Source organism: Oryctolagus cuniculus, chromosome 20 (assembly GCF_964237555.1).
Source record: "Oryctolagus cuniculus chromosome 20, mOryCun1.1, whole genome shotgun sequence".
Classification (NCBI taxonomy): Eukaryota; Metazoa; Chordata; class Mammalia; order Lagomorpha; family Leporidae; genus Oryctolagus; species Oryctolagus cuniculus.
Genome location: NC_091451.1, coordinates 20,114,601 through 20,141,864, shown reverse-complemented (window position 1 = coordinate 20,141,864; position 27,264 = coordinate 20,114,601). Strand labels below are relative to the sequence as shown.

General features: G+C 51.0%; 2 protein-coding genes across 8 annotated transcripts in view; one reads left to right on the top strand and one right to left on the bottom strand.

The window, feature by feature from the left end:
• ENTPD5 (ectonucleoside triphosphate diphosphohydrolase 5 (inactive)) overlaps positions 1-13,567 on the top strand; it is a 58,677-nt gene extending 45,110 nt beyond the window's left edge. For all 7 annotated transcript variants that reach the window (XM_051826259.2, XM_017349383.3, XM_051826256.2 and 4 more), the window contains 10 exons: positions 1,214-1,289; positions 1,543-1,578; positions 1,885-1,973; positions 2,215-2,294; positions 2,902-2,963; positions 4,215-4,316; positions 6,627-6,767; positions 7,378-7,434; positions 8,053-8,168; positions 10,465-13,567. In XM_051826259.2, the coding sequence (XP_051682219.1) occupies positions 1,214-1,289; positions 1,543-1,578; positions 1,885-1,973; positions 2,215-2,294; positions 2,902-2,963; positions 4,215-4,316; positions 6,627-6,767; positions 7,378-7,434; positions 8,053-8,168; positions 10,465-10,551 (846 nt within the window). In that variant the 3' untranslated portion in view covers positions 10,552-13,567. The remainder of the gene's footprint in view (positions 1-1,213; positions 1,290-1,542; positions 1,579-1,884; positions 1,974-2,214; positions 2,295-2,901; positions 2,964-4,214; positions 4,317-6,626; positions 6,768-7,377; positions 7,435-8,052; positions 8,169-10,464) is intronic.
• An 85-nt stretch (positions 13,568-13,652) lies between these two features.
• On the bottom strand, positions 13,653-27,227 carry COQ6 (coenzyme Q6, monooxygenase). The gene is made up of 12 exons (XM_002719654.5): positions 27,006-27,227; positions 22,974-23,108; positions 21,996-22,054; positions 21,586-21,709; positions 17,445-17,575; positions 16,721-16,828; positions 16,583-16,645; positions 16,326-16,433; positions 14,709-14,911; positions 14,515-14,630; positions 14,191-14,357; positions 13,653-13,781 (listed from the first exon to the last, which is right to left on the bottom strand). Exons 1-12 carry the CDS (start codon positions 27,169-27,171, stop codon positions 13,752-13,754), a joined length of 1,410 nt encoding a protein of 469 aa, XP_002719700.1. The 5' UTR covers positions 27,172-27,227; the 3' UTR covers positions 13,653-13,751.
• Positions 27,228-27,264: the final 37 nt, after the last annotated feature.

The window sequence follows — 27,264 nt, the reverse complement described above, 5'->3', positions numbered from 1 at the left end:
CAGGGGACACTGCCGGGCTGTGGGGAGATGCTGGCCTCAGGCCGTCAGGAAGACCCTCTGGTAAGGGTCACCTGATCACACACTGAGGAGAATGAAGGAGCAAGTTACAGAAGATGTCTGGGGGAAGAAGGTTCCAGAGCAAAGAAACAGCCGTGCGAGGGCCAGAGGCAGGACTGTGCTTGGAATGTTCCGAAACAGCGTCCAGGAGATGAGCGTGGCTGGAGGGGCCAAGTGGGAAGCAGGAGATGAGATCAGTGAGGTGGTGGTGTGTGGTGGGCGAGGAGGGGGTTATCACGTAGGGTCTCCGGGACCTTTGAAAAGACTTTGGCGTTTTCTAAGAAGGAAGCCACCAGAAGGTTTTGAGCAAGGAAGAGAGAGAACCTGGCATCCGTTTTAAAAGCCCCATTCTGGCTGCTGTGTTGAGGACAAACTGGGAGAGGGGAGAGGAGTGAAAGCAAAAGCAGAACCTGTCTTTCTGTGTTTGCTTCTCTGTCTTCTCCTTAAAAGCACGCTTATCAGTCAGGGGACTGGTTTGTCCTGGTTGAAAGAGGGTCTAGAATTCTCCTGTCCCACTTGCAATGAGAACAGCAGCTTCCTATTCCTATCTGGAGAATTCTTTGTCTCCCCCACGATAACTCCAGTGCCAGCAGCCTGTATTTATGGAGAATGAAGAGCCCGGGGCAGGATCTGAGTTCCCATCTCCAAGAGTAGGATTCCTTCCCTAAGTCTAGATCTGGGGTCTGCCTAGACCTTAGAGACCCCAGGCCTGTGCCCGAGTCCAGCAGGGGCTGGGAGCTAGCACCTTGGCCCTTGCACCCAGGCGCCCACAATGGCACAGATTCAGCTGCTCCTCTAGGAAATGGGATGGCAAAGCCACCAGCCCCACTGTGTGTCCAGAAAGAGTTCAGATGCTGCATGATTGGAGCTGGCGGGCCAAGTCCATGCCATTTTCCTAGGTCCAGGTCACCTATAAATCAGATGGTTTTGGTTGAAGTTTACTTTAAAGTAAGGAATCCCTGTTTTGCAAGAAACTAGCAATGACTTGTCTAATTTCTTCTCTGGTTCCTCAGGAAGAATGAGTTACGCTAAAATTTTACCTAGGGAGAACAAAGTGTAGTTTTCTAAGCCCTATAGCACAGCCAAACTAAGAAAGTCGGTTGTATTGCTTTAGGGACTCCAGACCCCTCTCCCCCCCACCTCTCGTTCACTCTAGGTAGAGGAGATCTTCAAGAAGTCACCTTTCCTGGTACCAGACGACAGTGTTGGTATCATGGACGGATCCGATGAAGGTGAGAAAGGCCGTGATACCTGTTCCCGGGCAGGGCCCAGGGTCGGTGAAAGATCTGATTCAAGCAACTTGGGACCGGGCTGGGCGCTGGAGAGAAAGAAGCTGAACAAGGAAACAGAGCAGTGGGGAGCGGAGCGTGGTGGGAGGGAAGCGTGTGCTCCAGAAGAGGAATGCAGACAGGAAGAGAACAACCAGGGACCAGGAACGAGGAAATGTGCTCTGGCCTGTAATCGTTGTCTCTCTCTCTCCTCTAGGCATCTTAGCTTGGGTTACTGTGAACTTCCTGACAGGTAATACGTCCTCAAGTTTATCCTAGATCTTAACTGGCTTTCAGAGGCATGGTCAGGAGAGTAAATACCCCCCCCCCTTTAAGTTGGAGGGGAGGAAAGGAAGTTAATGTTTACAACCTGCCTTCAAGGCCTCAGCTGCACCAGGAATCCTTGTGGGTTGACATTTCCCCACAGCCTTTGGGGCCAGGGTACCGTAGAGGATTATGGGATGAATATTTTCCATGTGTGATGACAACAGGAGAGAAATTGCAGACACAGTGGACTGTCCAGATGTGGAGGAGATTCTGAGCTGGCTCTCGTTAACAGGTCAGCTGCATGGCCGTGGCCAGGAGACTGTGGGGACCCTGGACCTGGGGGGGGCCTCCACCCAAATCACATTTCTGCCGAAGTTTAAGGTGAGTCATTTACATGGACTTCTGGCCAGCAGTATACCTGGCAGACAGCTCCACCACCGAGACTGAGGAAGCCTGGCGCTTCTGCCATGGTTCAGAGTCTCTCTTAGTCTTCAGGGCTTCTGAGATCAGCAGCATAATCCATCTGCATCTCTGACTTTGGGGGGAGGGAGAGGGGTAGTGATGATGAGATCTTCAGTGACTGCAGATCCTGAGTGGTCTTTCTGCTTTTTCTGATTTGCAGAAAACCCTGGAACAAACCCCTAAGGACTACCTCACTTCCTTTGAGATGTTTAACAGCACTTATAAGCTCTATACACATAGGTGAGGAGGGGGACAGGGGAGAATTTTCTGCGTGTTGTATGAGTCTCTAAAACTTCAAAGCATTCACACATCTGTCAATGCAGCACTTGGCCAGCCCTACACATCTTTGCCAGTCCCCTAAGCCTATCAGCTGTAACCTAAGCCACTTACCCAAACCCAAGGGACCTAAGAGGCTTCTCCATTCTTGGCCTTAAAAGTATGTAAATTCAGAGTAAAGAATTTTCCCTCCCCAGAGGACACTTGGAAAAGAGTCAGCCACAGGTCCACACCAGCTCCTTTGAGGTGGCCCTCGGTTGTTCAAAATCCAGCCTGCAGTTTGATCCCAGCTGGGACCCAGGCCACACTCATGAGAGCTTTTCTGGAAATGGTCCCAGGGTAGGATCTCAGGAATTGTCACTTAGCTGAAGGTGTGAAGGTGGTTCTTCCTATACAGCCTTCATCCAAACTGTGCAGTAGCCACTGTTGAGCACGAGACGAGTGGGTCCCAGAGAACAAGGTTTCCATTTTCCAGAGGGAGGCAGAGAAACCACATTCCTTCTGCAGGAGGTAGCTCTGGGCTGGAGAACTTCAGGACCAGCACAAAGTTGGTCAATCCTGTATCTTACAGTTACTTGGGATTTGGATTGAAAGCTGCAAGACTGGCAACGCTGGGCGCCCTGGAGACGGAAGGTTCGTCTGGGTACCTGTGTCAGGTGGGGTGGCCCATCCTCGGCTTGCTTCTTGCCTTCCTTGGCACCGGTTCAGTGGCAGAAGGGCTTGTGTTGAACTGGGAAGCAGATGCTGTATAATGCATATAATAACAGCCAATTCCTTTTTATTTTGTACATGCAAGTGTTTTGACATAGATTAGCTGTTTTCAGAATGAGGTCCGCTCACGCAGGGGATCAGCTGTGGCCTGGAGGCTTAACTGCACACTTCCCAGGCTCCAGGTGTTTGACAGGACCTTGGACAGGCCCTGGGCTTTCTGTGGCAGGTGCAGGAAGCAGGCAGGGTTTGTTCTACTTACAAGGTGGAATAACTGAACAACTCCACTCATCCCTTCATGGTTGGGGTCAGGCAGAACTGGGGTCAGTCCGAGTTTTGTGATTTGGGCAAGTTAATTACCATTTCTGGGCCGCTTTCCTCACCTTCAAGGAAACTTCATTTACTACATTTTTTACGGTGCCTGACTCGCAGGAAATTATTTGGTGGTGGTGATGGTGGTTTTTTAAAATTTATTTATTTGAAAGGTCAAGTTAGAGATCTTCCATCTGCTGATTGACTTCCCAAATGGCTGCAACAGCTGGGGCTGGGCCAGGCCAAAGATGGGAGCCAGGAACTCCATCCATGTCTCCCATGTGGGTGGCAGGGGCCCAGGGCGTTGGGCCATCTTCCACTGCCTTCCCAGGTGCATCAGCAGGGAGCTGGATGTGCAGTGGAGCAGCCGAGACTCGAACTGGAGTTCATGTGGGATGCCAGCATGGCAGGTGGTGCTCCGCTGTACCACAGTGCTGGCCCCACAGTGAACTTCTGGGATGATGATTGTGTAGCATTTCAGAGTCCACAAGACATCTTCAAGTGTATTTCCCGAAAGCAGCCAGTGAGGACGGTAGCACAGTATTTTTTCCCTTTTTCAGAAAGGAAGGAACTTACATTATTGTGGGTTTTGGATTTCTATGAGATGTGAGGACAGTGATGGGCCACACTGTCACAGGTGCATGTGCACAAACGCTGCTTGCCGTTTCCAAAGGTTCGCCAACACCACGCGGCCCAGGAACCCCGAGATAACAATTCCTGTCCCGGGACACAGTCGTGCAGTTAATTTCCTCAGACCGTCAGCCCAGCCCCCTTGGTGACTCCTCTCAACCCCAGGGACTTCTTGCTTGCTCCTCCCTTCTCTCTCACGTACTTGTCTCTTACTTTGTGCCTTGGCTTTTTTAGGAATTGATGGACACACTTTCCGAAGTGCCTGTCTACCGAGATGGTTGGAAGCAGAGTGGATCTTTGGGGGTGTAAAATACCAATATGGTGGCAACCAAGAAGGTAAGGGATTTTGTGTTTATATAGAGATTTTTACATTTTTAACTACTTATAATTAAATAGTTAATTTTTAAAAATGCATTTGAGGGGCTGATGTTATAACAGGTAAAGTTGCTGCCTGCAGTGCTGGCTTCCTGGCTCCACTTCTTTTTTTTTTTTTTTTTTTTTTTTTTTAGGGGAAAAGGCTTATTGATGGATGGGGGGAAACCGACAGGCTGCCTCCCTGTGCACAAGAGAACAGCAGCCTGTACTGGGAGAGCAGATCTTACATCCTGGCTCCACTTCCCATCCAGCTGCCTGATGATGGCCTGGGAAAGCAGCAGAAGATGGCCCAAGTCCTTGGGCCCCTGCACCCACGTGGGAGACCCAGAAGAAGCTCCTGGCTTCAGCCTGGCCTGGGCCTGGCAGTTGCAGCCATTTGGGGAGTAAATCAGCAGACAGAAGATCTCTTTCTTTCTGTCTCGCCATCTCTCTGTAAAATGAACTATTTTAATTATTTGAAAGTCAGAGTTAGAAGGAGAGAGAGATCTTCCATCCACTGGTTTACTCCCCAAAGGGCCACAACAACTTGGGGGGCCTGGCCAGGCCAAAGCCAGGAGCTTCATCAGGTCTTCCCTGTGGGTGCAGGGGCCCAAGTAGTTGGGCCATCCTCTGCTGCCTTCTCTAGCAGGGAGTTGGATCAGAAGTAGAGCAACCAGGACTCCAACCAGCACCCTGTATGAGATGCCAGCGCTGTAGGCTGTAGTTTTAACCAGCGGTGCCACAGCGCCAGCCCCAAAATAAAACTTTTCTAAAAAATTATTTGAAAGCCAGACAAAGGCAGAGAGAGACCTTCCGCCTGCTAGTTCACTCCTCTAGTACCTGTTTTAGCTGGGGCTGAGCCAGGCTGAAGCCAGGAGCTCAGAACTCAATCCCCGTCTCCCATACGTGTGTCAGGGACCTAAGCACTTGAGCCGTCGTCTGCTCTCTCCCGAGTGAGAAGTGGATCCAGGGGCCCGCGCTGTGGTGCAGCACGCCCAGCTGCTGCCTGTGACACTAGCATCCCATATCAGAGCGCCAGCTTGAGTCCCCGCTGCTCTACTTCTGATCAAGTTTTCTGCTAATGAGCCTGGGAAGTCAGTGGAGGGACCCTGCCACTCCATGTGGAAGACCGGGACGGTGCTCCAGGTCCTGGCTTCGGCCTGGACCAGCCCCTGCCATTGTGGCCATTTGGTGAGTGAACTAGCAGATGGAAGATCCATCTCTCTCCTCCCTCTCCCTCTCTCTCTCTCTCTCTGCCCTTCAAAAAATAAATCTTTACATTAAAAACAAAACCCAGGCACTACAATATGGGATATGGGGAGCGTTTTAACTGCTGCCCTAAATACCTACCCCTGGAGTGATGTTTTTTCATGAATTGAAATTGCCCTTTGAATAGAAGTTGTGGAAAAGTCCCACGGAGTCGTCTTCCTGGCGCTCAAGAGAAGCATGCATGTTGCGGGGCTTACTCCCATGATCTTGGTGTGCCTCCGGTGACCAGTGTGAGACAGCGGCCAGCAAGACAGCTCTCATTTGCGTTCTTCTCGTTGCCTAGTCAACTGTGGTGGTGGAAGCCTGTTAGCCCAAGCCTAAGGCAGCAGCATGAACTTGGTTTTAGGCTCAGTTAATATTTAACTATTTATAGTAAAGCTTAAAATTGAGACAGCTGGAAGCGTGATTCATCTTGGGCATCACATAAGGCATGGACTTTAAAATCAAGTCCAGGGGCCAGGCATAGCGGGTAAAGTCACCGCCTGCAGCACCGGCATTCCACGTGGGCACGGGTTCTAGTCCCGGCTGCTCCACTTCCGATCCAGCTCTCTGCTGTGGCCTGGGAAAGCCATGGAAGATGGCCCAAGTGCTTGGCCCCCACCCCTGTGTGGGAGATCTGTAAGAAGCTCCTGGCTTTAGATCGGCACAGCTCTGGCCTTTGCGGCCATTTGGAGCATGAACCAGCAGATAGAAGACCCCTCTCTTTCTGCCTCTGCCTCTCTGTAACTCTGCCTTTCAAATAAAATAAATAAATATTTAAGAAAAAAAATTCAAGTCCACGTGAAGGAAGCCAGTGAGCTGTGAATACACGGCTCCAAGTCCACGTGAAGGAAGCCAGTGAGCCCTCCAGCTACCTGCTCCTCAGGGCCGGCACCGCTGTGAATACACGGCTCCAGAAACACGGGGCAGTGAGGCTGCACAAGTTCGCTCAGCTTTGCTTGCGAGCCTCAGCCTCCTGTCTTCAGCAGCTTGCCTCAGTGCGCCCCCATCCCTGTTCTCACCTCCCCCTGTGCACCTTTGCAGGGGACATGGGCTTTGAGCCCTGCTATGCTGAAGTGCTGAGAGTGGTACAAGGGAAGCTGCACCAGCCAGAGGAGGTCCAGAGAAGCTCCTTCTATGCGTTCTCTTACTACTACGATCGGGCTGTTGACACGGGCATGATCGGTGAGTGCACTGGGGGCGGGGCACAGGGCAGCGTCTGCAGTGCCCGTGGGCGCTCGCCCGGCTCCTCTCCATGCTGCTGCCGAGTAGCTGTGGACTTGGGGGAGCAGAAGGCTGGGTGAGGTGTTGGGTGCTTTGGAGCTAGAAGACGACCTAGGCAGCAGTACACGTAGGCGGTGTTCTTTCCATCTGTATGAGGTATAATGGCCCTTCAGTAAATGCATGTTGATAGCTTGCGGTTTGCACGTTTTGTCATGTGTACAACAGTGAACGCGTCACCCCCGAGAATTTCTTCCTGCCCTTTACAACTCTGCCTTATCCCCAGAGTAATGCTTTCGTTACTGTGCGGGAGTTGGTGACGTGATCCGTCATGACCTGGTAGGAGTGAGTTTCTCCTTTCCCACTGCATTGTCTGTTTTTTACTGTGTTAAATACACATAAACTAGGTGAGTAAAACGGGCTGCATAGAGTGTGTTGTGTAGATGTTATGTTTGCATAGTCCTTTCTCAAATTTTGGACATTTTATTCAGCTTTTCATGATTATAAATATCACTAGAATCAATGTCCTTGTTTTCTTGAATACTTTTTGACATCAGCTACTGTTCTATTTCAGATTATGCAAAGGGGGGTGTTTTAAAGGTTGAAGATTTTGAAAGAAAGGCCAGGGAAGGTGAGTGTCAGGAAGCCCTCCAGGGTGAGTGCGCGAGCCTCTGCCTGCGCCCCGGGGCCCCCACGCAGCCAGCGGCTCAGCTCAGCGCCTCTAGAAGGCTGCTTCCCTCCCTGGGCCTCCCTGGCTTCGCGAGGAGTTTCAAACATTGCTGTGTGCTGTTACAGTTCTGGGAAAGAATATGGGACTCCAGGAGGCGCTGGGGAATGGTGAAACCGTGTCCTCCGACATTTCTTCCTTTGTGGTCTGACTGCGGTAGTGGTCTCGGGTTAGTGACACAGCGAGTGCTCGAGATCCTGGGGGAGAGCTTCCGGGGCCTCCTTGAGGACTGATCTCAACAACAGATGAGCTCATCCAGGCGCCCCCGCGGCACTGGCTTAGACCGAACTGGTACTTCCTGTCTCTCGGGCCACAGCGTTTGTAACACATCAGGGACTTAGAAGTAGGTCCCCACAATAAGTCAAAGAACTTGGGAAATAAGCTGTCACCACGGGGATGTGCAGACTTGGTTTTGCAGAAGCCATCGGTGCAGTCTGGTCTCCAGGAGACTCTGGCTTTGCCCTGCTGTCTGCCTGTATTTAGAGAACTGCACCTCTCAGCTGTTCACTCCCCCACTTGCAGTGTGTGATAACCTGGAGAAGTTCAGCTCAGGCAGCCCTTTCCTGTGTATGGATCTCAGCTACATCACAGCCCTGCTGAAGGACGGCTTTGGCTTTGCGGACAGCACCGTCTTACAGGTGAGAGGTGGAGCGCCGCCGGCCTGGGACAGGCTGTGTTCTGGAATTGGGGGGAAGGGGTCAAGAACTTGCTCAGTAGTCAGAGCAGCCCTAGGTGGCACTGCGGGATACTTCTGCTCAGGCAGTGGACGAGGCGCTGTGCTGGTCATCAGCGTGGAGGTTACCTGAAAGCAGGGGTCCCCTCCGAATTTGTTACCAGGCAAGCTAAGCCAGAGGTCACAGAACAGAGGCCTGCCGCCCAAATTAAGATGCCCAAGTCATGTGGTTTATTAGATCCATTTGGATCCCAGGGCAAGAAACAAGAAGAGAGGGGAGAGGGAACTCATGGGCCGGGGTGCAGGTTGGAAATGCACACTTCCTGAATCCTGGGCTGTGCTTGCTCTGGGTTCGTGTCCCTGATGGGGTGGTTACAAGAGTCAGGGCTGAAGTTTTGTCAAAGATGCACAGGGACAGAGGTGCTGGGACCATCACAGAAAGTTGCTCAATTCCGAGAGGTCCAGGGCAGGTGCACCAGGTCAGTAGCGTGAGCCCACCCGTAGGTCCTAGATGGGTTTTATTTAGCAGAGCACCTGAGGGACCAGAAAGGTGTCACCAGTGAGTGCCCTGTGCATCTGCAGTGTGTGTTTTAGGTGTGCCTCAGGTCGTGCTTCTTCGTCCTCTTCTCTGCACCGTTGGCACGTGCAAACTGTTTTCTAAGTTGTCGATTCTAAAAGACATCATCCACCCCATTTAATTTGCTCTGTATCACACTTGAGTAATTGTCCATTATAGTGACAGAGGTGATTAGAAGTGATTTGGGCCTCATACAGCCTACAGTGTATTAGAAGAGGTTGGACCAAAACTACAGCGATGGCACAAGGCAGCCGCAGAGCTGGGGTCAAGCATGTTAGAAGGGTTTATCTTCTAAGCCCCTTGCCTGCCTTTCTTGTGCCACTCTTCCTTCCTGTTTGCCTGGTCCCAGGTGAGTTGACAGTGCCCGTTCTGGCATGGTACGTAATGTGTCTTTGTGATCTGTCACTTAAAGTGCTTACCAGAAAGGAGCCAGTTAGCAGAGTTGTGTGCTGGTAAAGGCACCCGTGTCCGGCTCAGCCTCTAGCTCAGGTCCCCTCTTTTAGGTTCCTCACTCAGAACACTAGGATCCTTAAAACACCCATTTCACAGGGCTGGTCTGCAAATCGAGATAAGGCATGGAAAGCATATGTCCAGGCACAGTGAGCTGTTACCACTGGGGACACTATCAGCAGAGGCATCTCACACCAGTCTGTGGGTGCGAGACGTAAGCCTGCCAGGACATGGGGAGCTAATAACCGCCTCTGCTGAGGCACCAGTGAGAACCGACCTGCTAGTGACACTTCTATTTTCAGTGCTGGCTTTAGGAAAAAAAAACCTCTAATTTCAGTGGGAGAACTTAAATTAGGGGAGGACAGGCCCTTGTCCCAGAGGTTGCTTCATTTTGGCATCTCCGTCCCTAGGCTGCTGGCCTGGTCCTGAGGAGGGAATAAACATTTTGGGTGGTGGACTCCTAGTCTGAGGGGTCCCGGGCTGAGCCTCAAGCTAAGGATTTCAGTGCTGTGCTCCCCAGTGTTGGTCACAGCAACCAGACTCATTACCACAGTCACTACAGTCCACCGATTTTCAGACTTTTTGGTGCCAGTGCATCCTTATTCAAAAAATAAGGTGGAATGTCAGTAATTCATAGTGAAAAGCAGAGCTGTTCTGGTTGCAGCAGAATGCTAGCTGGCCTTTCTCCTTGGAAGCATTTCCAAGGAGCCCCTAGGATTCTGAAGAAAATCGGTAAACACAACACAGTCCCCTTGTTATACCTCTGAGGACATACGGGCCCCGTGCTCACTGAGGCCCAGCCTGCCGGTCTCCTAGTGCTGAAGAGGAGGCAGTTGCTCACACAGTATGAACTGAGCTTATATGTTCTTTCCTACCCCAGTCTAGGCCCTTTCTACCACATCCTTTAGCGTTTGATTCTCAGTTGCCTTTTCAAAAACTGGTGATTCAGGGGGAAAAAAAAGATGCTATGTTTAGTTTTAGGATTAGAAGAGGTCGGAATCCTGTCTGGATCTCTCTAGAAAGCCTGTGTGGGACTTCTTGGGTCGGAAGCATTAGGGGATCAGAATGGCAGGTATTGAGGCATGGAGGGAAGCTGTTAACAGAGTAGTGGGAAACCTCCAAAGGTTGGCCACTCTGAATTTCGCCTTGGGTTGGCCATGTGGGTACTCTCTGCAGAAGTGCAGAAAATCGGACAAGAATGTGAAGACACTTTCTCCTCTCCTCCTCCCAACAGCTCGCAAAGAAAGTGAACAACATAGAAACGGGCTGGGCCTTGGGAGCCACGTTTCACCTGTTGCAGTCTCTGGGCATCTCCTACTGAGGTCAGCCACTTCCTCTGAGGCCTGCGTCCACCAGCCTTTTACAGGAAGGAAGGACTCAGTCGTTTTCTGAGCCAGGTGGGACTGAGCCCAGCAGCCGGCTTTCTCGGGAAGAAAGGGCTTTTGTAGATGGATCTTGCCCTTGAGCCTACAGATCTGGGTTTGATTAATTCTACACATGTAATGTGAACTTTTACCTAACCACTCGGGGTACACAGCTGGCACCAGTCTAAATCTTTGGCTCATGGCGGGCTCTCTGTGACCAAGAATCTCAAACAGAATAGCTCTGGAACTCAGCCTTGGAGTTAGAGCTCAGGGAATAGTCCCTGGGAACCAAAGAAACATGTCATTTTAACCCTGAGTGCCTCATCCCCTTGAACAGTCTCTCTCCCCTGCAGTCCCGTGACCTACCAATACCAGGGTCTCCCCCCGCCCCACGCGTATCTGCACTGTCCTCCCCAAGGACAGGTATTTTACCTGGTCTTGCTTTCCATGTATGACTCAAACACACAAAGGGCACCACTTGAGAATCTTGCTTCTGCTCTGGGCAGCCAGCTGAGAGCCACAGGCCGGACAGGAAAGTAACTCCTAACTGCCAGTCATGGCCAGAAGAACTCTAGGGACCTTTAGGGAAGGTGTGGTCGCCTCCTGTATCTGAGCTCCTTTAACCAACTTTTTATCAGTGAACCCTGGTGTTAATTAACACATCCAACTTTATGGGTATGTGTGGATTCAGTGCCAGTATCGCCTCCCAGGCTAATGTGTTTATAGTATTATCCATGATCCTAAACTTACCTTTTGTAGTTACGTGCTAGCTGTTGGCCTGTGGTGAGGGGGCAGTGTCTGTGCTGTTCAGGGTCGTAGCCTCTTTAGTTTGCCCTTCTGTTTGTAGCTCTCCTCTCCTGCCCGGCCCCTGGTCATCTGAGCGAGCATGCCAGTTGGCTGATCCTAGGATCTCCGGCCTTGCGCTGCGATCTCTCGGCCCCTGGCGGTACAGCTAGTCCAGCGTGGCTGGAGGACCCTGTTTATTCTATGAATTATCCCCCCACGTTAGCTTGTACTTTCGTCCTGTGACCATCACCTGCTGCTTGTCTGCCCACCTTAGTGCTCTTGCCCTGTATTCTGGCTTCTTCCCAAAGAGCTTTCATGGTAGACCTCCCGGTCCTTCTGCTTCCTCCTCAAGGCTGTTAAAGATGCATGACCTTCATGCATCAGTCCCTGGGGAAATCTTAAGTTACTCCCTTGGGTCAGTAAATATTTAATATGTGCTATGTGCAAGGAACTTCGAAAGTTTCTGTACCTTTCCTCCAAGTTTTAGTTTTTTTAAATTCAGTGTGGAATTTCTTCAGACTTTTCATACTCTTATTATAAATATTACCTTTGTAAATACTGCCTTACTCAGAAAGTGCTAGAATTGGAAACAGCCCATACCCACTGCAGAAACCCCTCAGCATTACCAACAGGCGATCATCCAGCTTCTGCTCAGGTAGTTCCGAGCTGCACGATGTTACAGTGCCCCTTCCACTGAGCTGGAATCTGTGTTCCCAGTGGACTGTAGTTCTGCTGTGATTTCTCCTTCTAGAGCCTTTCATTATTTTTGAAGAAAACTCCAAGTTCCTTATGGTCCCTTTTAACATGTCTGGACCCTGACCATCTTTGTCAAGAGTACAGTGCTAAAGCAGTCACGGTACACTAAGCATTCTGTATCATCAGGGAGATTTACTTCCCAGGAGGGAAGCTGTGTAGACTCCTGCAGCTTTCCAGGATCTGAAGGATTCCCTGGGCTTCTCTCACCGCAGGTTATCTCTCAGTGTCTTACGCACAGGAGTGAGCCATATCTGTAAAGCACACATATTGCCCAGGCTGACTCCTTCAGATCTCTTGGGTGGATGCACTGACTTTAGAAACTTATTATAAATAATTATAATTTATCAATATATTAATCTTGATCAGAACATCTGGAGAATTAAGAGCAATTTGGAATGAAAATTTTTCTTAGAAAAAGATTTACCTATAATGTCCTTTCTGCCCCCTAGTGTCCCCTTTGGGCCTCTTCTTAAGAGACCCTACAGAGTCTAACATTCCTGGTTAGTTTCTTCTCTTACTAGACTTGTGTTTAAAATGCTGAGGGCACAGCCTGGCACAGAGGGGATGCTGTGTTTATATGAAGAACATCCCCTGTGGGCTTTGGAACTCTCCCCGTCTTGGATGGTCCACGTTCTCCTTACCTGGGCTACCACTGTGTGTTTGATGAGAGATGACCCTGTGCCTGCAGCCCACCAGTAGTCCCAGCAGCTGCCATCTTTTGTTCTGGGTACATTTTTCCAGAAAGGTCTGTGACATTGTCCCTCTTTTTACTCTAGAAATCTTACCTGTTTTCTACCTTTGTTTGAAAAGCTCCCATGTAGTAGCGAATTTCCCATGCTTTCAAAAATTATTCCTGGGAACAGCTTGGCTGGGTTCAAAAGTCTTCAAGTCAGGGTCTGGGGCAAGCTGGCTTTGTAGTGTGCAGATCCAGCAGACCTAAATTTCTCAAGAGGCGTCTCTGGTACTGTGGAGCAAGCTCTTCAAAACCCACAGCACAGCACAGCACAGCACAGCACAGCACAGCACTGCTCCCTCCACGCCGGCAGACAGGAACAAACGCTGCTGAGGAGCAGTGCCCCTTCTGATCTGGTTCCTGCGGTCTTCCAAGCTGTGCAGTGAAGCTATTTAATGTTTGTTACTGAACAGACAGTGAAGGATCCAGAAATCTACTAGAAATCTGGTGCTGTATGAGGACAGAAGTGGCATTACGACTTGGTTTTCTTTTCATGAGGTCCAGTGTATCTATATCAAAGGTTAAAAGAATTTCTATTTAATTAAATGCATCAACCGAGTATTTATAATTCTTCTACCAAAAAAACTAAATTTATAAGCAGCATTAAAGAAACTAAATCTTTAGAATGATTAACAAGGGAAAATGAGATAGCGCCTCAGTGATTTTTGTTTTAGTAATAAAAAGCTCTTTCAATCACATCATGAGAGTCGTCTCTGGGGCTCGTTCCTTGGCTGGGCGTTATTTGGGTTCCACAGGCCATTAACCAAAAGCAAGAAAGAAACAAGCATTTTAACAAATTTATTAACTTAAAGCTTGGAAACGTGTGATGGTCTTAGGCTGCGATAGTCTTTTCTCATCAACATACTCTCGGAAGAGGAGCACTCATTTGCTTGCAAAGGCCATGATCTGTCCCTGGAGGAAAAGGAAACGAAACAGAGTGAGTGATATTCTGATACTGCAAGCTGTGAGGGCGGGTGAAGAAAACACTTTAAAATAGCTGAAGAGCAAAAACTTGGCAAGAGTCCCCGATGCTAGACAGAGAGAGTAAATGGAAGTTTCTCAGGAAAGAAGCTGGCAAAGCAACAAGGGCTAAACATGTTCATCTTAAGTCCTTCTGTAGAGAAAGTTACTGTCTGGGGACGCTAACCCCAGTAAGCCAAGAAAGCAGTTTTGGCTCATAACACTGAGCCAGGTACACAATGAAGATAATAGTGATTTTGTAGTCAAAACTCATTCAAAACAAATTTAAAGAAAGTAATGACTGTTTACAAGTCATTCCTCAATGAGCACGAGTCCCAGAGGGCCGAGCACAGCCTCTTACTTTGAGTGGCGACACTGCATTGGTGGCCTGCAGGCCCCACGTCCTGAGGAGCACCAGCGGCGTGGCTCTGGTGGAATACAGCCTCTTCAGTAAGTCTGTGGCTGCCAGGAGTGCAGTGTTGTGCCGCTGTCTCTCTGTTTCATAACCTGTGAGATGGCTCATGGAGCCTGGGAGAAAGTGGAAAGGGGAAAGTCTAATCCCTGATAAAGTCTCCCCTCTCCTGGAAAACCAGATGCTTCTTATTTGAGTCCACTCCATCCCACTCCTGAGGGCCATCTGGGCACTGTGACTGCCGTTAACTCTGACCTCTGCATTAGTCCTTACCCAGGTCTCTCCCATTGAAGGCTGCACTGCTGAGGTGATGGGCCAGGCTGGAGATATCCCCAAAGCCCATGTTGACTCCTTGTCCTGCAAGCGGGTGGACTCTGTGGGCTGCATCCCTAAGAGTAATGCAGAGTTCAGACGTGGCTTCTAGCAGTACGGTGAGAGGGGGCGCCCTGCTCCGTTTCCCATCTTACCCAATGAGGGCCACTCGAGGCCGAACATACTCAGCAGCATGTCCCCACCCCAGGGGAAACAGCACTCGGCTCTTGGCGTCCACCCGGGCTACGCTTGGGGGCAGCTGGCGAGCTGAGACCTTGGTGGGCCTCAGAAGGGCGAGAGCGTGTTGCAACAAGCTGCCAGCTGAGTCGACAAAGTCCGTGTGGTTGGCATCACTCCACTGAGCAGCATGGCCAAAACAAACAAGATGACAGGTAATCAGTGATGAGCAGGGAATTAAAAACTCAACAAAGAAAGCTTTTATGAGACCACAGCTAAGAGTAAGGCTACCTAATATACCTGAACAGATCATGACCACAGTGACAAGCCCTCCAGCAAGGGTAAAATTCGACTTCCCATCACTGCCCACAGGTTGTAGATCGAGCCCAGCTGCTCACGAGCTGGCCACAGCGTGCCTCAAGACATCCTGCCTCGTCCCCTCCCCATGTCACCTCTCAGGACCGCCCAGGAGCCCTCCTCTACCCGTCTTCCTTCCCTGTGATCCCCAGCACCCCAAGCAGGCTTCTACCGCTGCACTGAGTGTCACTCACATACCTTCCTCTCCCTTGGCTGCAAGTTTCCCGAAAGGGGGCTGTCTCACTCGTCCTGCATCTACAGAAAAGGCACTGGGAACTGCTGAATGCTACAGAGGGGCTGCCTGTGTCAAAAAGTGTACCTGAGTGACCAGGGAGGGACAGACAGCACGCTCCGCTGACCTTGGCATCCACTTCCTTTTACTGTCATCGCTACTACATAGTGAACATTCCTCACTGTGAAGAATGTAGTGAGGACATAAGGCTTCGTGCTTCAAAACACAGGCTCTGAGGGCCAGGTGGAGTTCAGAATCCAAGTTTGTCTCTAGCTCTTGGAACACAGGCAAGTTCCTAATCTCTAAACAAGGACATTAATAGCATCTACCTCAAAGCATTACTGAATTAATTAAATAGAAAACTGTCCTGGACCTGGCACGTGGCAAGCACTCTGTTAGTGAATGTAGCCCAATGTGGCATTTACATTCCAAAAATAGTGGTGCCCGTCTTATCTAAAGGCTGTGTCTACTCCAGCAAAATTATTGCTGCTGGTTGAGCACCTCCAACATACCCAATGAATATCTTGGCATTTTGCAAAAATTCTCATTCTATAAATCTTCAATCCTGAAGAGGTAGGCAGTTCCATGCCCCATTTTTCAGATTACAGGAGGAACCAGTAAGGAACTCAGGCCTGGTTCCAAGCTCACTCAAGCTCTGGGCTGCAATGCACCCAGCCCCTCCCTGGGAACACCTCAGTGAGTCAGGTTTCAAGGCCCAGCTACCTGGGACCTCGTGGAGCTGTTCACACTTAGAATGGATTATAGCTTCCAAGGTCGATGCTAATCAGAAGCCGGGCAGTTGTTTCATTCGGCCTAAGAGCAGCCACAACCCTCTAAAGAGTGTGTCTGTTAGCACTGCCGGTGTTTCGTTTCCCGCTGCACCCTCCACAGGATCCAGATCCAGCTAGTTACAAAGGGGAGCCGATGGCTTAGCTCTCTTTCCTTATTCAAAGCCACCTTTATCTGCCCCTGCAATGCACTGGCAGAGGGACAAGTCAACACTCACAAAGGCAGAGTTAACGGCATCCACGAACTGTTCCTCATCCATGCGGACCAGCTCTGCTGCATGTTCGTGGGACGTGGACCAAACCAAGGAACTCAAGGTGTCCGAGAGCTGCGTCAAAAGATCAATGCCAAGGCTGAACTTCCGTACTTGGGAGCTCTCAAGCACAGAGAGACGAGGGGAAGCAGTGCCAGCCTGGGCATGTCCCCGTGAAACCAGAGGCCTAAAGGAGGAAGGCACGAGCCAGGAGGACCTCTTACCGGAAGCAGAGCAATGGGCCCAGAGGGAAGAAATCTCTGCCACGCTACGTTGTTTTCCGTGGCCTGCAACAGAGGAGTTCTTGTGAGAAGTGCCTAGTGCCCATGGGTGGGCCCCCAGCTGGCGGCCCAGGATCTCACCTCAGATAAATGCAAAGTGGCCACTACCGCGGACTGGTCATAGTTCCAGCTAACGTTCGGGATTCCTGCAGCCTGCCGAACTCCCGAGTTGTGACCATCAGCACCGATCTGCACGGAGACAAGCGCCTGCTGAGTCCTACAGCCTCTTCCTAAACGGCTCCCCACGTTTTCTCTGCTGCCTACAGCGGTCTACTGCAGACTGATGGCAAGCCCATCTGCATAGAGGCCCTAGAGGGCTGGCCTTAGACTATGTGACCTCAGCCCTGGCTAACAGAGCTAAAGCCGGTCATCTGACCCAACAGGTACCAGCTCCAAGCTCATTAGCCAGATTCTCTCTAGTTTAAATATTGAGAACAGTATGGAAAGTTTCAGTGTGGGGCAGCCCTGGAGCTGAACAGTCCTGGTGTAAGGCCAGGAGCGGATGCCTTGTAAGAGGAGGAGCTGAGAGAGCAACAGATGACCACAGGGGGCCGGAGACGGCCAGAGGAGTCTCCATCCCTGGTTCTTGTCCCTGTGAGGCCTGCTGTCCTTTATTTCATGACCACAGATGGTCCTAAGATTTACAAGACCTTCTTAACTTAGGCTGAGTGGGTACTAATCATATAACCAAGATCATGCCAAAAATGAAATTAAACTATAGCTTAAATCTAAAACTAGAGGCCCTAAAATCCAGGATAAGAAGTAGCCATGCATGACCCCTGGCAAAATAAGAATCTTCAACTACCAACAATTTGGTCTGGAGGGTGCTGCCATCACCTAGGGTAATCTGGACCCAAGGGCTGGAGTCTGCCATGAGAAACGGACACGGCCAGGTATAGCTCACGGCTTTGCTGCGGTAGAGAACCGTCACGCGGTCTGGGGAGGTCAAGAGAGAGAAGAAGAAAACATTAGAAAGGCCACGCAGACTGAGGAAGAAGCTGTAATTAAACCTAAAGCATGGTTCCGGGACGGCTGTGTCTTGTCACTTATTGCCAAACAAGAAAAGATCTGAAAAGTAACCCAAGTTATGAGTGCCAGGTCTGAGAGCCGATTAACAGCAGAAGCCACAGGAGTGACTGTCACACCGTGTGTGTTGGGGAGGGGGGTGTTAAAGCGCTCTGTGCAGTCCCAGCCTGAGGCACACCTTCTGGTTTCACTCCGCCCTTCAGTGAGCCCGCAGATGCTTCCCGAGTAGGCAGGGTGGGAAGACTGCAGGCTGAACCAAGTGCTACGCTGCGTAAGAGATTCTCCCCTCTGAAAGTCCTCTCATTTTACAGATCATGAAAGTAATATGGTCTCTTATAAAGCCAAGCTATAAACATACCTGTAGTGTTGTGTATGTTGGTAATATCTCAATAAAGTGGCTTAAATAAGCTCAATGTCAAAATATGAGCAAAGAAAGGCTAAAAGAGAAAAAACTGGCCAGTGCTGTGGTGTAGTTGGTAAAGCCACCACCTGCAGCGTCGGCATCTCTTATGGTGCCAGTTCAAGTCCTGGCTGCTCCACTTCGATCCAGCTCCCTGATAATGTGCCTGAGAAAGCAGAAGATGGCCCAAGGCACATGAGAGACCTGAATGAACCTACTGGCTTCGGATCAGCTCAGCTCTGGCGGAGTGCCGGCATTCCATGTGGGCGCCAGTTCGCGTCCCGCCTGCTCCACTTCCAATCCAGCTCTCTGCTAAACTATAATGAGGTACCACTTCACACCCACAACAGTGGTTATTTTTTTTAAGATACATTTACTTGAATGGCAGAGTGACAGAGAAGAAGAGATAGAGATCTTCCATCCACTGATTCACTCCCCATTCAGGTCTCCCACCTGGACAGCAGGGCTTCAAGTACTTGGGCCATCTTTTGCCTTCCCAGGCACATTAACAGGGTGCTGGATTGGAAGTGGAGAAACTGGAACTGGAACCAGCACTCCAATATGGGATGCTGGCATCATAGACCAATTTAACCCACTGAGCCACAATGCCAGCCCACTTGTATTTTTTTTTTTTTTTTTAAGAAAGGAAAATAAGTATTGACAATGATGTGGAAAAACCTAGAAGCCTTATATGAGGTCACTTCAAAATATTCATGGATGGGGCCAGCGCTGTGGGTAAAGCCACCGCCTGCAGTGCCAGCATTCCATATGGGCACCAGTTCAAGACCTGGCTACTCCACCAGCTCTCTGCTGTGGCCTAAGCAGTAGAAGATGGCTTGAGTCCTTGCGCCCCTGCACCCACATGGGAGACCCAGAAAAAGCTCCTGGCTTCAGATCAGCTCAGTTCTGGCTGTTGTGGCCATTTGGGGAGAGAACCAGTAAATGGAAGATGTCTCTGTCTCTCTCTCTCTGCCTCTCTGTAGCTCTGCCTTTCAAAAAAATAAATCTTTTTTTTTTTTTAATTCATGGAAAATGAGTTCAAGGGTAAGTTTTGGTGCAATTTTTTTAAACCATGTTTTCTGTGAACTTTGTGAAGACCACTTACATACATGGATTTCAATTTTTTTCCACCAAAATAAACTTGTTTTTTAATTCCACTTTCCATGAAATTTTATTTATTTATTTATTTATTTTTTTGACAGGCAGAGTGGACAGTGAGAGAGACAGAGAGAAAGGTCTTCCTTTGCCGTTGGTTCACCCTCCAATGGCCACCGCAGCCGGCGCGCTGCGGCCGGTGCACCGCGCTGATCCGATGGCAGGAGCCAGGTACTTCTCCTGGTCTCCCATGGGGTGCAGGGCCCAAGCACTTGGGCCATCCTCCACTGCCCTCCCGGGCCACAGCAGAGAGCTGGCCTGGAAGAGGGGCAACCGGGACAGAATCCGGTGCCCCGACCGGGACTAGAACCCGGTGTGCCGGCACCAGTAGGTGGAGGATTAGCCTAGTGAGCCGTGGCGCCGGCCGAAATTTTTTTTAGAGTTTATTTATTTGGAAGAGAGTTAGAGAGAGAGGTAGAGACAGAGAGAGCGAGCGCTCTTCCACTCACTAGTTCACTCCCCAAATGGCCGCATGGCTGAAGCTGAGGCGATCTAAAGCCAGAAGCCAGGAGCCAGGAGCTTCTTCCGGGTCTCTCATATGACTGCAGGGGCCCAAGGACTTGGGCCATCCTCTGTTGCTTTCCGAGGCACATCAGCAGGGAGCTGGATCTGAAGTGCAGCAGCAGGGACTTGAACCAGCACCCATGTGGGATACCAGCGATGCGGCCAGGGCTTTAACCCACTTTGCCACAGTGCCAGCCCCTCCCATGAACTTTTGAAGCACCCTCATATGCTGGTGGGAAAGTGAAATGAATGGTGCAGGACACTAAAAGTTTGGCAGGGCCAGCGTTGTGGTTAAACAGCAGCATGCAATGCTGGCGTCCCTTGTGAGCACCACTTCGTGCCCTGGCTGCTCCACTTCCAATCCTGCTCCCTGGTGATGTGCCTGGGAAAGCAGCAGAGGATGGCCCATATCCCTGGGCCCCTGCCACCTATCTGGGAGACCCAGAACAAGCTCTTGGCTCCTGGCTTCGGCCTGGCCCAGCCCTAGTCACTGCAGCCATTTGGGGAGTGAGTCAGCAGATAGAAACTTCTCTTTCAGATGAATAAAATAAATCTTAAAAACCAAAACAAAACCAAAAAACCTCATCTGGCAGGAGCAGGTGTTTGGCACAGTAAAGACAGTAGTTGGGACACCCACCTCCCCTAGGGGAGGGCCGGGTTCAAAGTCCCAGCTCTGTTTTCAAGAATCCAGCTTCCTGCTGATATGCAACCTGGAAGGAAGCAGGTGATGGCTCAAGTACTGGGGCCCCTGCCACCAATGTGAGAGACCTGGACTGGGCTCAGAGTTCCTGGCTTTGACTTGGCCCAACCTCAGCTGCTGTTAGCACTTGGGGAGTGAAGCAGCAGATGGAAGATCTCTCTCTGTGTGTCTGTGTCCCTTCCTCTGTCTCTTCTGCCTTTCAAATAGTAAAAATTAAAGCACAGTTTGACAGTTTATGAGGATGTGAAATACAGATAACTGACCCAGCAATTCAACTAAATACTCACCTGGAAATAAAACATACCACCACAGAAACTTGTACATGAATGCTCTTAGCATTATTCTTAGTTGCCAAAAAGCTGGAATCAACCTAGTTTTATCAACTGATGATAAACTTGATATATCCACATAATAGAACACCACTTAGCAATTACAAAAAGGAACAAAGTGAGGCCAGCATTGTGGCACATCAGGCTGAATCATGGCCCACAATGCTGGCATCCCACAAGGCCATTGGTTTGAGTCCTGCCTGCTCCACTTCCAATCCAGCTCCCTGCTGATGCACCCGTGAAAGCAGTGGAAGATGGCCCAGGTCCGTGGGAGACCGAGATGGAGTTCCAGGCTCCTCGCTATGGCTTGGCTCAGCCCTGGCTGATGCAGCCATTTAGGAATTGAACCAGTGGATGGAAGATCTCTGTCTCTCCCTCTCTCTGTAACTCTACCTTTCAAACAAATCGTAAAAGGAACAAAGTACGATATGTGTTACAACATGGATGAATCTCAAAAACGTGCTCAGTGAGAAGTCAGACGTCAGAAACAGTGAACTACTGAGGGGAATCTACAAAGAAAGCCCATCAGTGGTTGCCAGTGGCTGGGGGCAAGAATGCAGAATGACTACAGTAGCACTAGGTTTCCTTTTGAGGTTATGAAAATGTCCTAAAATGATAGTGTGGTGAGGGTTATACAACTCCGTAAACACACTAAAAACCACTGAATTGTACACTTCAGTGGGTGAATTTCACAGTATTTACATTATATGGGAATAAGCTGCTAAAATAAAGGCTGAGTGGAGCCACCAGGGGACTGGTGATGGTGAGCACTCCCTTCTTCACTAGGTCACTTGCCAGCAGGTGAGTGGGAGATGGGGAGACGGTGCCTCACCAGACACAGCCTCCAGCTGCTTAGTGAGGGCGTGCATGATGACATCATTCTCCACGATGTAGCCCATGTCATCCAAGTTGTCCTTATCAAACATTATCAAGGCCTCTGAGCAGGCATCCCACACCTGGACACAAGAGGAGAGTTGACATTAGAACCAAGGAAGCATCACTCCCATCCGACACTGAGCTCTGCCTTCCCAGGTGACGGAAGCAGAAAATCAGAGGTGTCACCGTCTGTCAGAACGCACACAGTGAGAAGGTTCTCCTGGGAACCGTGCCCCTCACTTCCTTAGACGAACGTGCACTGTCTCTCCTCCCACACGCACAGAAAGCCTGCAGGAAGTGGACTGCGGTATTTTAACACAAGCAGAACGAGGCATCTTGCCCAAAGAGAGAAAGAGAAAGAGGCACCTGCATCCGCCGAAAGGCTCTGTATCTCATGTTGCAGATGTGGTCCCAGGCACCAAAACCTACAGAAGAGAAGAGGCTGTAGACCAGAGCTCCCCTCCCTTCCCCCACCCTCACCTGGGCAAGCTGTTAAGTGCGAGCTTGTTTTCCATGTTCTGCTACGACAGAGAATACTCTCTCTACATCCGTTCATTTGGTGCTAAGAACTGGGCTGCTCTGCTCCCCAGTTTCAGACTGGGCAGTGTGAAAAGAGACCCAACAAGTCGGATCACATTAAACTAGGAGACATTAAAAGGAAAAACTGTGTCCACGCTGTTCCTGTTCCTCATCATCGCAGTTATAAACTCCAGCTAAGGAATATTTTTTTATTCATTTATTTAAGAAATATTTACTGTGCACCTTCCATGTGCCAGATACAGTTCTAGGTCCTGAGCATAACGTGGGAAACAAAATGGACAAAGCCCCTGCCTTCTGCACTGCCTCTGTGGTTGGAGAGATGAGCAATAAACACGGCCATACCGCAGCGTCAGCCGGGGTTACGACGAGGAACACACAGGCTCAGGGGCCGGGGAGTGACGGAGCTTCTTCTGCAAAGCCCGAGGGACTGGCATCTGGAGAGCGTGCACAGCACAGTCGTGTCTGCCCCGAACGCACTCGTTGGAGGGCTGGCTCCCAAAATGGAGAGGGCAGCACGACTAGAAGCGGAGTCTGTACCGTGTCAGTGCCCAGGTGAAGCCCAGGTTATGCCCAGGTGATGGACCCACAGGCCCCAGGGGTGCCTTCCCCAGGCTGCAAACTGACGGGCTGACAATCTCAGGGTCCTCATCGCCAACGAGACACCAGACTACCAAGCCCACTCCGACCTGCCCCCACCTCAGTGAAAGCACTCTTGCCCAGATGCTGGACAGTATGCCTCGACAGAAAGCACTGGAAAGCCGAGAGGGAAAGGAGACTGGACTGAGAAGAGGGCCTTCTACTCACTGCTGAGCAGGGTTGCAGAGCCGGGGGAAATGGAGCTGACCCTGTTGCTGTAGGTTTCTGACAATTTCTCCAGTACTTTCTTTGGACCGGCTTCTATCAAAAGGATCTTCTTGTCACGAAAGTGAATATCATAGCCTAAAAAAAGAAAAGGCAACGTTTTATATCATTTTAGGAAAATCCAGGAATTATTCCCTTTGTCATTTCCAAGAAAACCAACACACTAAGTCCCTGGGCTGTTGAATGCAGACTTCTTGCGGGCCGTGACTCTCCGGTACCCATGCAGAGAGCCCTGGGCAGCAGAGGCACCGCGTCGGCCCACCCACAACTGCAGGGCGGCTCCACAGTCCGCCAGCACCATGTGCTGTAGAGCAGCAAATGACGCAAAACTCCCACTAACAGAACCGCTCTGCCTCGGGAGAAGGAAGTAAGACTACAGTATGCAGACACCAGAGCTTTCCATGTGCAGAGTATTAAGTCACTGAAAATCACAGCTCCTATCCAACACAACACTGGCATAACCAGGAAAACACACTACAACCCCCAGGTCCAACAGAACCAGAGTCTTTATAAAACAAAAGGGGCCAAAAATTCTAGAGACTGGGCCTGCAGATCAGACCCTAAGACAGCCATAGAGAGAAGTGACCTGGCCCTGGGACCTGTCACTGGGTGACTGAGCAGAGGCCTGTAGTGTCTCAGAGACAGCTCTGGCCAAGATAAGAAAAGGTGTGAGCTGCTGCCGCCAAGAGGGCAGAGCAGGACGCGCTCACCAGGGGCTTCACTTGTGAGGAAGCACGCCTGCAAACCTCGACCTCCCTTCTGGAGATGCTTCAGAACTTAAGGGAGGCCGGCGCCGCGGCTTACTTTGCTAATCCTCCACCTATGGCGCCAGCACCCGGGTTCTAGTCCCGGTCGCTCCTCTTCCAGGCCAGCTCTCTGCTGTGGCCCGGAAAGGCAGTGGAGGATGGCCCAGGTCCTTGGGCCCTGCACCTGCCTGGGAGACCAGAAGAAGCACCTGGCTCCTGGCTTCGGATTGGCGCAGCACGCTGGCCGTAGCAGCCATTTGGTGGGTGAACCAATGGAAAGAAGACCTTTCTCTCTGTCTCTCTCTGTCTACTCTGCCTGTCAAAATAAAATAATAAAAATTTTATGCTTCAAAAAACGCTGTCAAGAAAGTAAAAAAGACCACAAAATGGAAGAAAACTACTTGCAAAGCATTTATCTGATAAGGAACTTGTACTCAGAATATAATGAAAGACCTCCTACAACTGAAATAATAAAAAGTTAAATAGCCCAATTAAAACAAAGGGTAAGGAGTAGGTGTTTGGCACAGCAGTTAAGACGCCCACATCCCATATTGGAGTGCCTGGGTTCAAGTCCTGGCTCTGTTGTGGGCAGGCATACAGGTTAAATTGACTAGGTTTGTGAGCTGAAAGACCACGCCCCTGTGTGACTTCATGCCCCTACCTGGCCACACCTGTGTGCCCACTGGCCAGTCAGGTTAATTAACCACTCCCCTTAAAGAGACACAGTGGGCCGGCGCCGCAGCTCACTAGGCTAATCCTCCGCCTTGCAGCGCCGGCACACCGGGTTCTAGTCCCGGTCGGGGTGCCGGATTCTGTCCCGGTTGCCCCTCTTCCAGGCCAGCTCTCTGCTGTGGCCAGGGAGTGCAGTGGAGGATGGCCCAAGTGCTTGGGCCCTGCACCCCATGGGAGACCAGGAGAAGCACCTGGCTCCTGCCTTCGGATCAGCGCGGTGCGCCGGCCGCAGTGCGCTGGCCACGGCGGCCATTGGAGGGTGCACCAATGGCAAAAGGAAGACCTTTCTGTATCTCTCTCTCACTGTCCACTCTGCCTGTCAAAAAAAAAAAAAAAAAAAAAAGGGACACAGTGGGCCCAACCCTTTCTTTGGCCTTGTGCCATTGTGCTGCCCTGGGCCACCCACCCAGGGTGCATGCTCCGCCAGGTGGCTCCGGGTATTCGGTATGAATCAGTATGAATCCAGATTTCTCTCTCTCGTAGATAGGGCCCTCATTCTCCTATGCATTTCTCTCACTGAATAAAAAGCTTACAACGTACCATGCTGCCTCGTTCATTTATGCTGGTATTCAGAATTCTTCTCTGAATATTAGGCAAGAACCCACACAGGCTGATTAATATTGGGAATTTATTAATAAGCACACGGTGATGTCACATGGCACCCCAGATTCCAATATCAGCTCCCCTTCCGATCCCAGCTTCCTGCTAGAGTGCACCTGGGAGGCAGCAGGTGATCACTCAAGACCCGGGCCCTGCCACCCAGGTGGGAAGCCCCGACCAAGTCCCGGATTCCTGGCTTCCACCTGGCCCAGTCCCACGATTGCAGGCATTTGAAAAGTGAAGCAGAGGAAAGACTGCTCTTTCAAACAAATAAAGAAAATTAAACAAATAAAAATAAAGGGTCTGAATAAACATTTCTCCAAAGAGGATACACAAATGGCCAAAAAGCAAGTGAAAGGATAGGCAACATCAGTAGTCCCCAGGGAAGCACCAGCGCAGACACTTCGCGCCCACAGATGGGCAGAAACAAAGAGCGGGAACAAGTGCCCTGAGGCCGCGACCCGACCCCGATGCGTGCTGAAGGAATGTACAGCGCACGGCCACTCTGGCTGGGAGCAGCTTGCCCATCTCAGAGCCCTGACCACAGAGCTGCCATCTGACCCGACAATTCCACAGACAGGGATTAAGTAGCCAAAAGCACGACCACACAGAACAGTCACAGAATTATTCATTAATTGGCCCCAACTGGAAACTTCCTGAGTGCCCATCAACTGATGAAACAAAAGCGCACACACAGTGAACTATTTGGCCGTCAAAAAGAACGCACTACTGATACATGCTAACACACAATCTTAAAAACACTGAGTTGGCCGGCGCTGTGGCTCACTAAGCTAATCCTCCGCCTACAGCGCCGGCACCCCGGGTTCTAGTCCCGGTTGCTCCTCTTCCAGGCCAGCTCTCTGCTGTGGCCCGGGAAGGCAGTGGAGGATGGCCCAGGTCCTTAGGCCCTGCACCCGCATGGGAGACCAGGAGAAGCACCTGGCTCCTGGCTTCGGATCAGCGCGGTGCGCCGGCCGTAGCAGCCATTTGGGGGGTGAACCAACGTAAAAGGAAGACCTTTCTCTCTCTCTAACTCTTCCTGTCAAAAAAACAAAAACCACAACACTGAGTAGTTGTATTTAGACAGAACTATCCAGAAAAGGCAATCAGATGTGTATTTGTGTGTGTGTGTAATCGGTACAGCGGCACAACAGGCTAAGCTGCCGCTTGCCTGGCTGGCATCCCATAACCGAAGCAGGGACGGACCCAGTTCCCTATTAATGCGCCTGGGAAGGCAGCTGATGGCCCAAGCCGTTGGGCCCCCCATCACCAACAAGGGAGCCCCGAATGGAGCTCCTGGCTCCAGCCTGACCCAGGCCGAGCTGTGGCACCATTTAGGGGACGGACGAGCACGCGCTAACACGCTGCCTTTCTAATTAATTACCTTTTTAAAAGTAGGCATAGGAGTGGTTGCCTAGGGTTGTCAGTAAAATGGTGCCGTCTTATCCGTGGCGCCATCTATGCCCCGTGGCCACCTTGCACAGTAAGCTTCGGTCCTAAGCGCCATGGCCCAGCCACAGGTGTCAGCTCCACCGGCACCCTAATGGGATTCGCTGCTCCTACTTCCCTGCCCTCAACCCCCACAAACGTATACACGGTACATGCAAAGTTCTGTTTTTTTGGTTTTGTTTGTTTGTTTTTTAACGGCTAACGACTCCCACCTGCGCTTGACACGAAACGACCCCGCGGGTCCGTTCCCCCACGCGTTTGCCAGCTTCAGAAGGCCCCTCCCACTTTTGACCGGACGCGTCCCTGAAGCCGCCCTAGGAGGGCAGGGCACCGACCACAAGGCCCGGGACGCGCGCAGTCGTTGGGCCACAGAGCCAGGGTTTCCGCGCTCTTCGTCGCTCCCCCGCCGCCCCGTTCGCCGCCACTGTGGCTCTGGAAATGCGCTTACCTAAAGCACAGGCCATGGCAGCGCCCACCAGGCCTCCGCCCGACACCACTACATCGTACACGGTGTCTGCGGCGGCTCCGGACCACCTGCGACAGGTGACCAGCGGGCCTGCGCGGGCGGCCACAGGTGCAGCCGCCCACCGGCTCACGACCAGCCGGGCCGCCATGCCGCCGATCTGCACCGGCGTAGTCGGCGCCCCGACTTAGGTAGTACTTCCGGGGCCCAGCCCTCCAATCCGGTGCTGCTTCAGGCGAGCCCT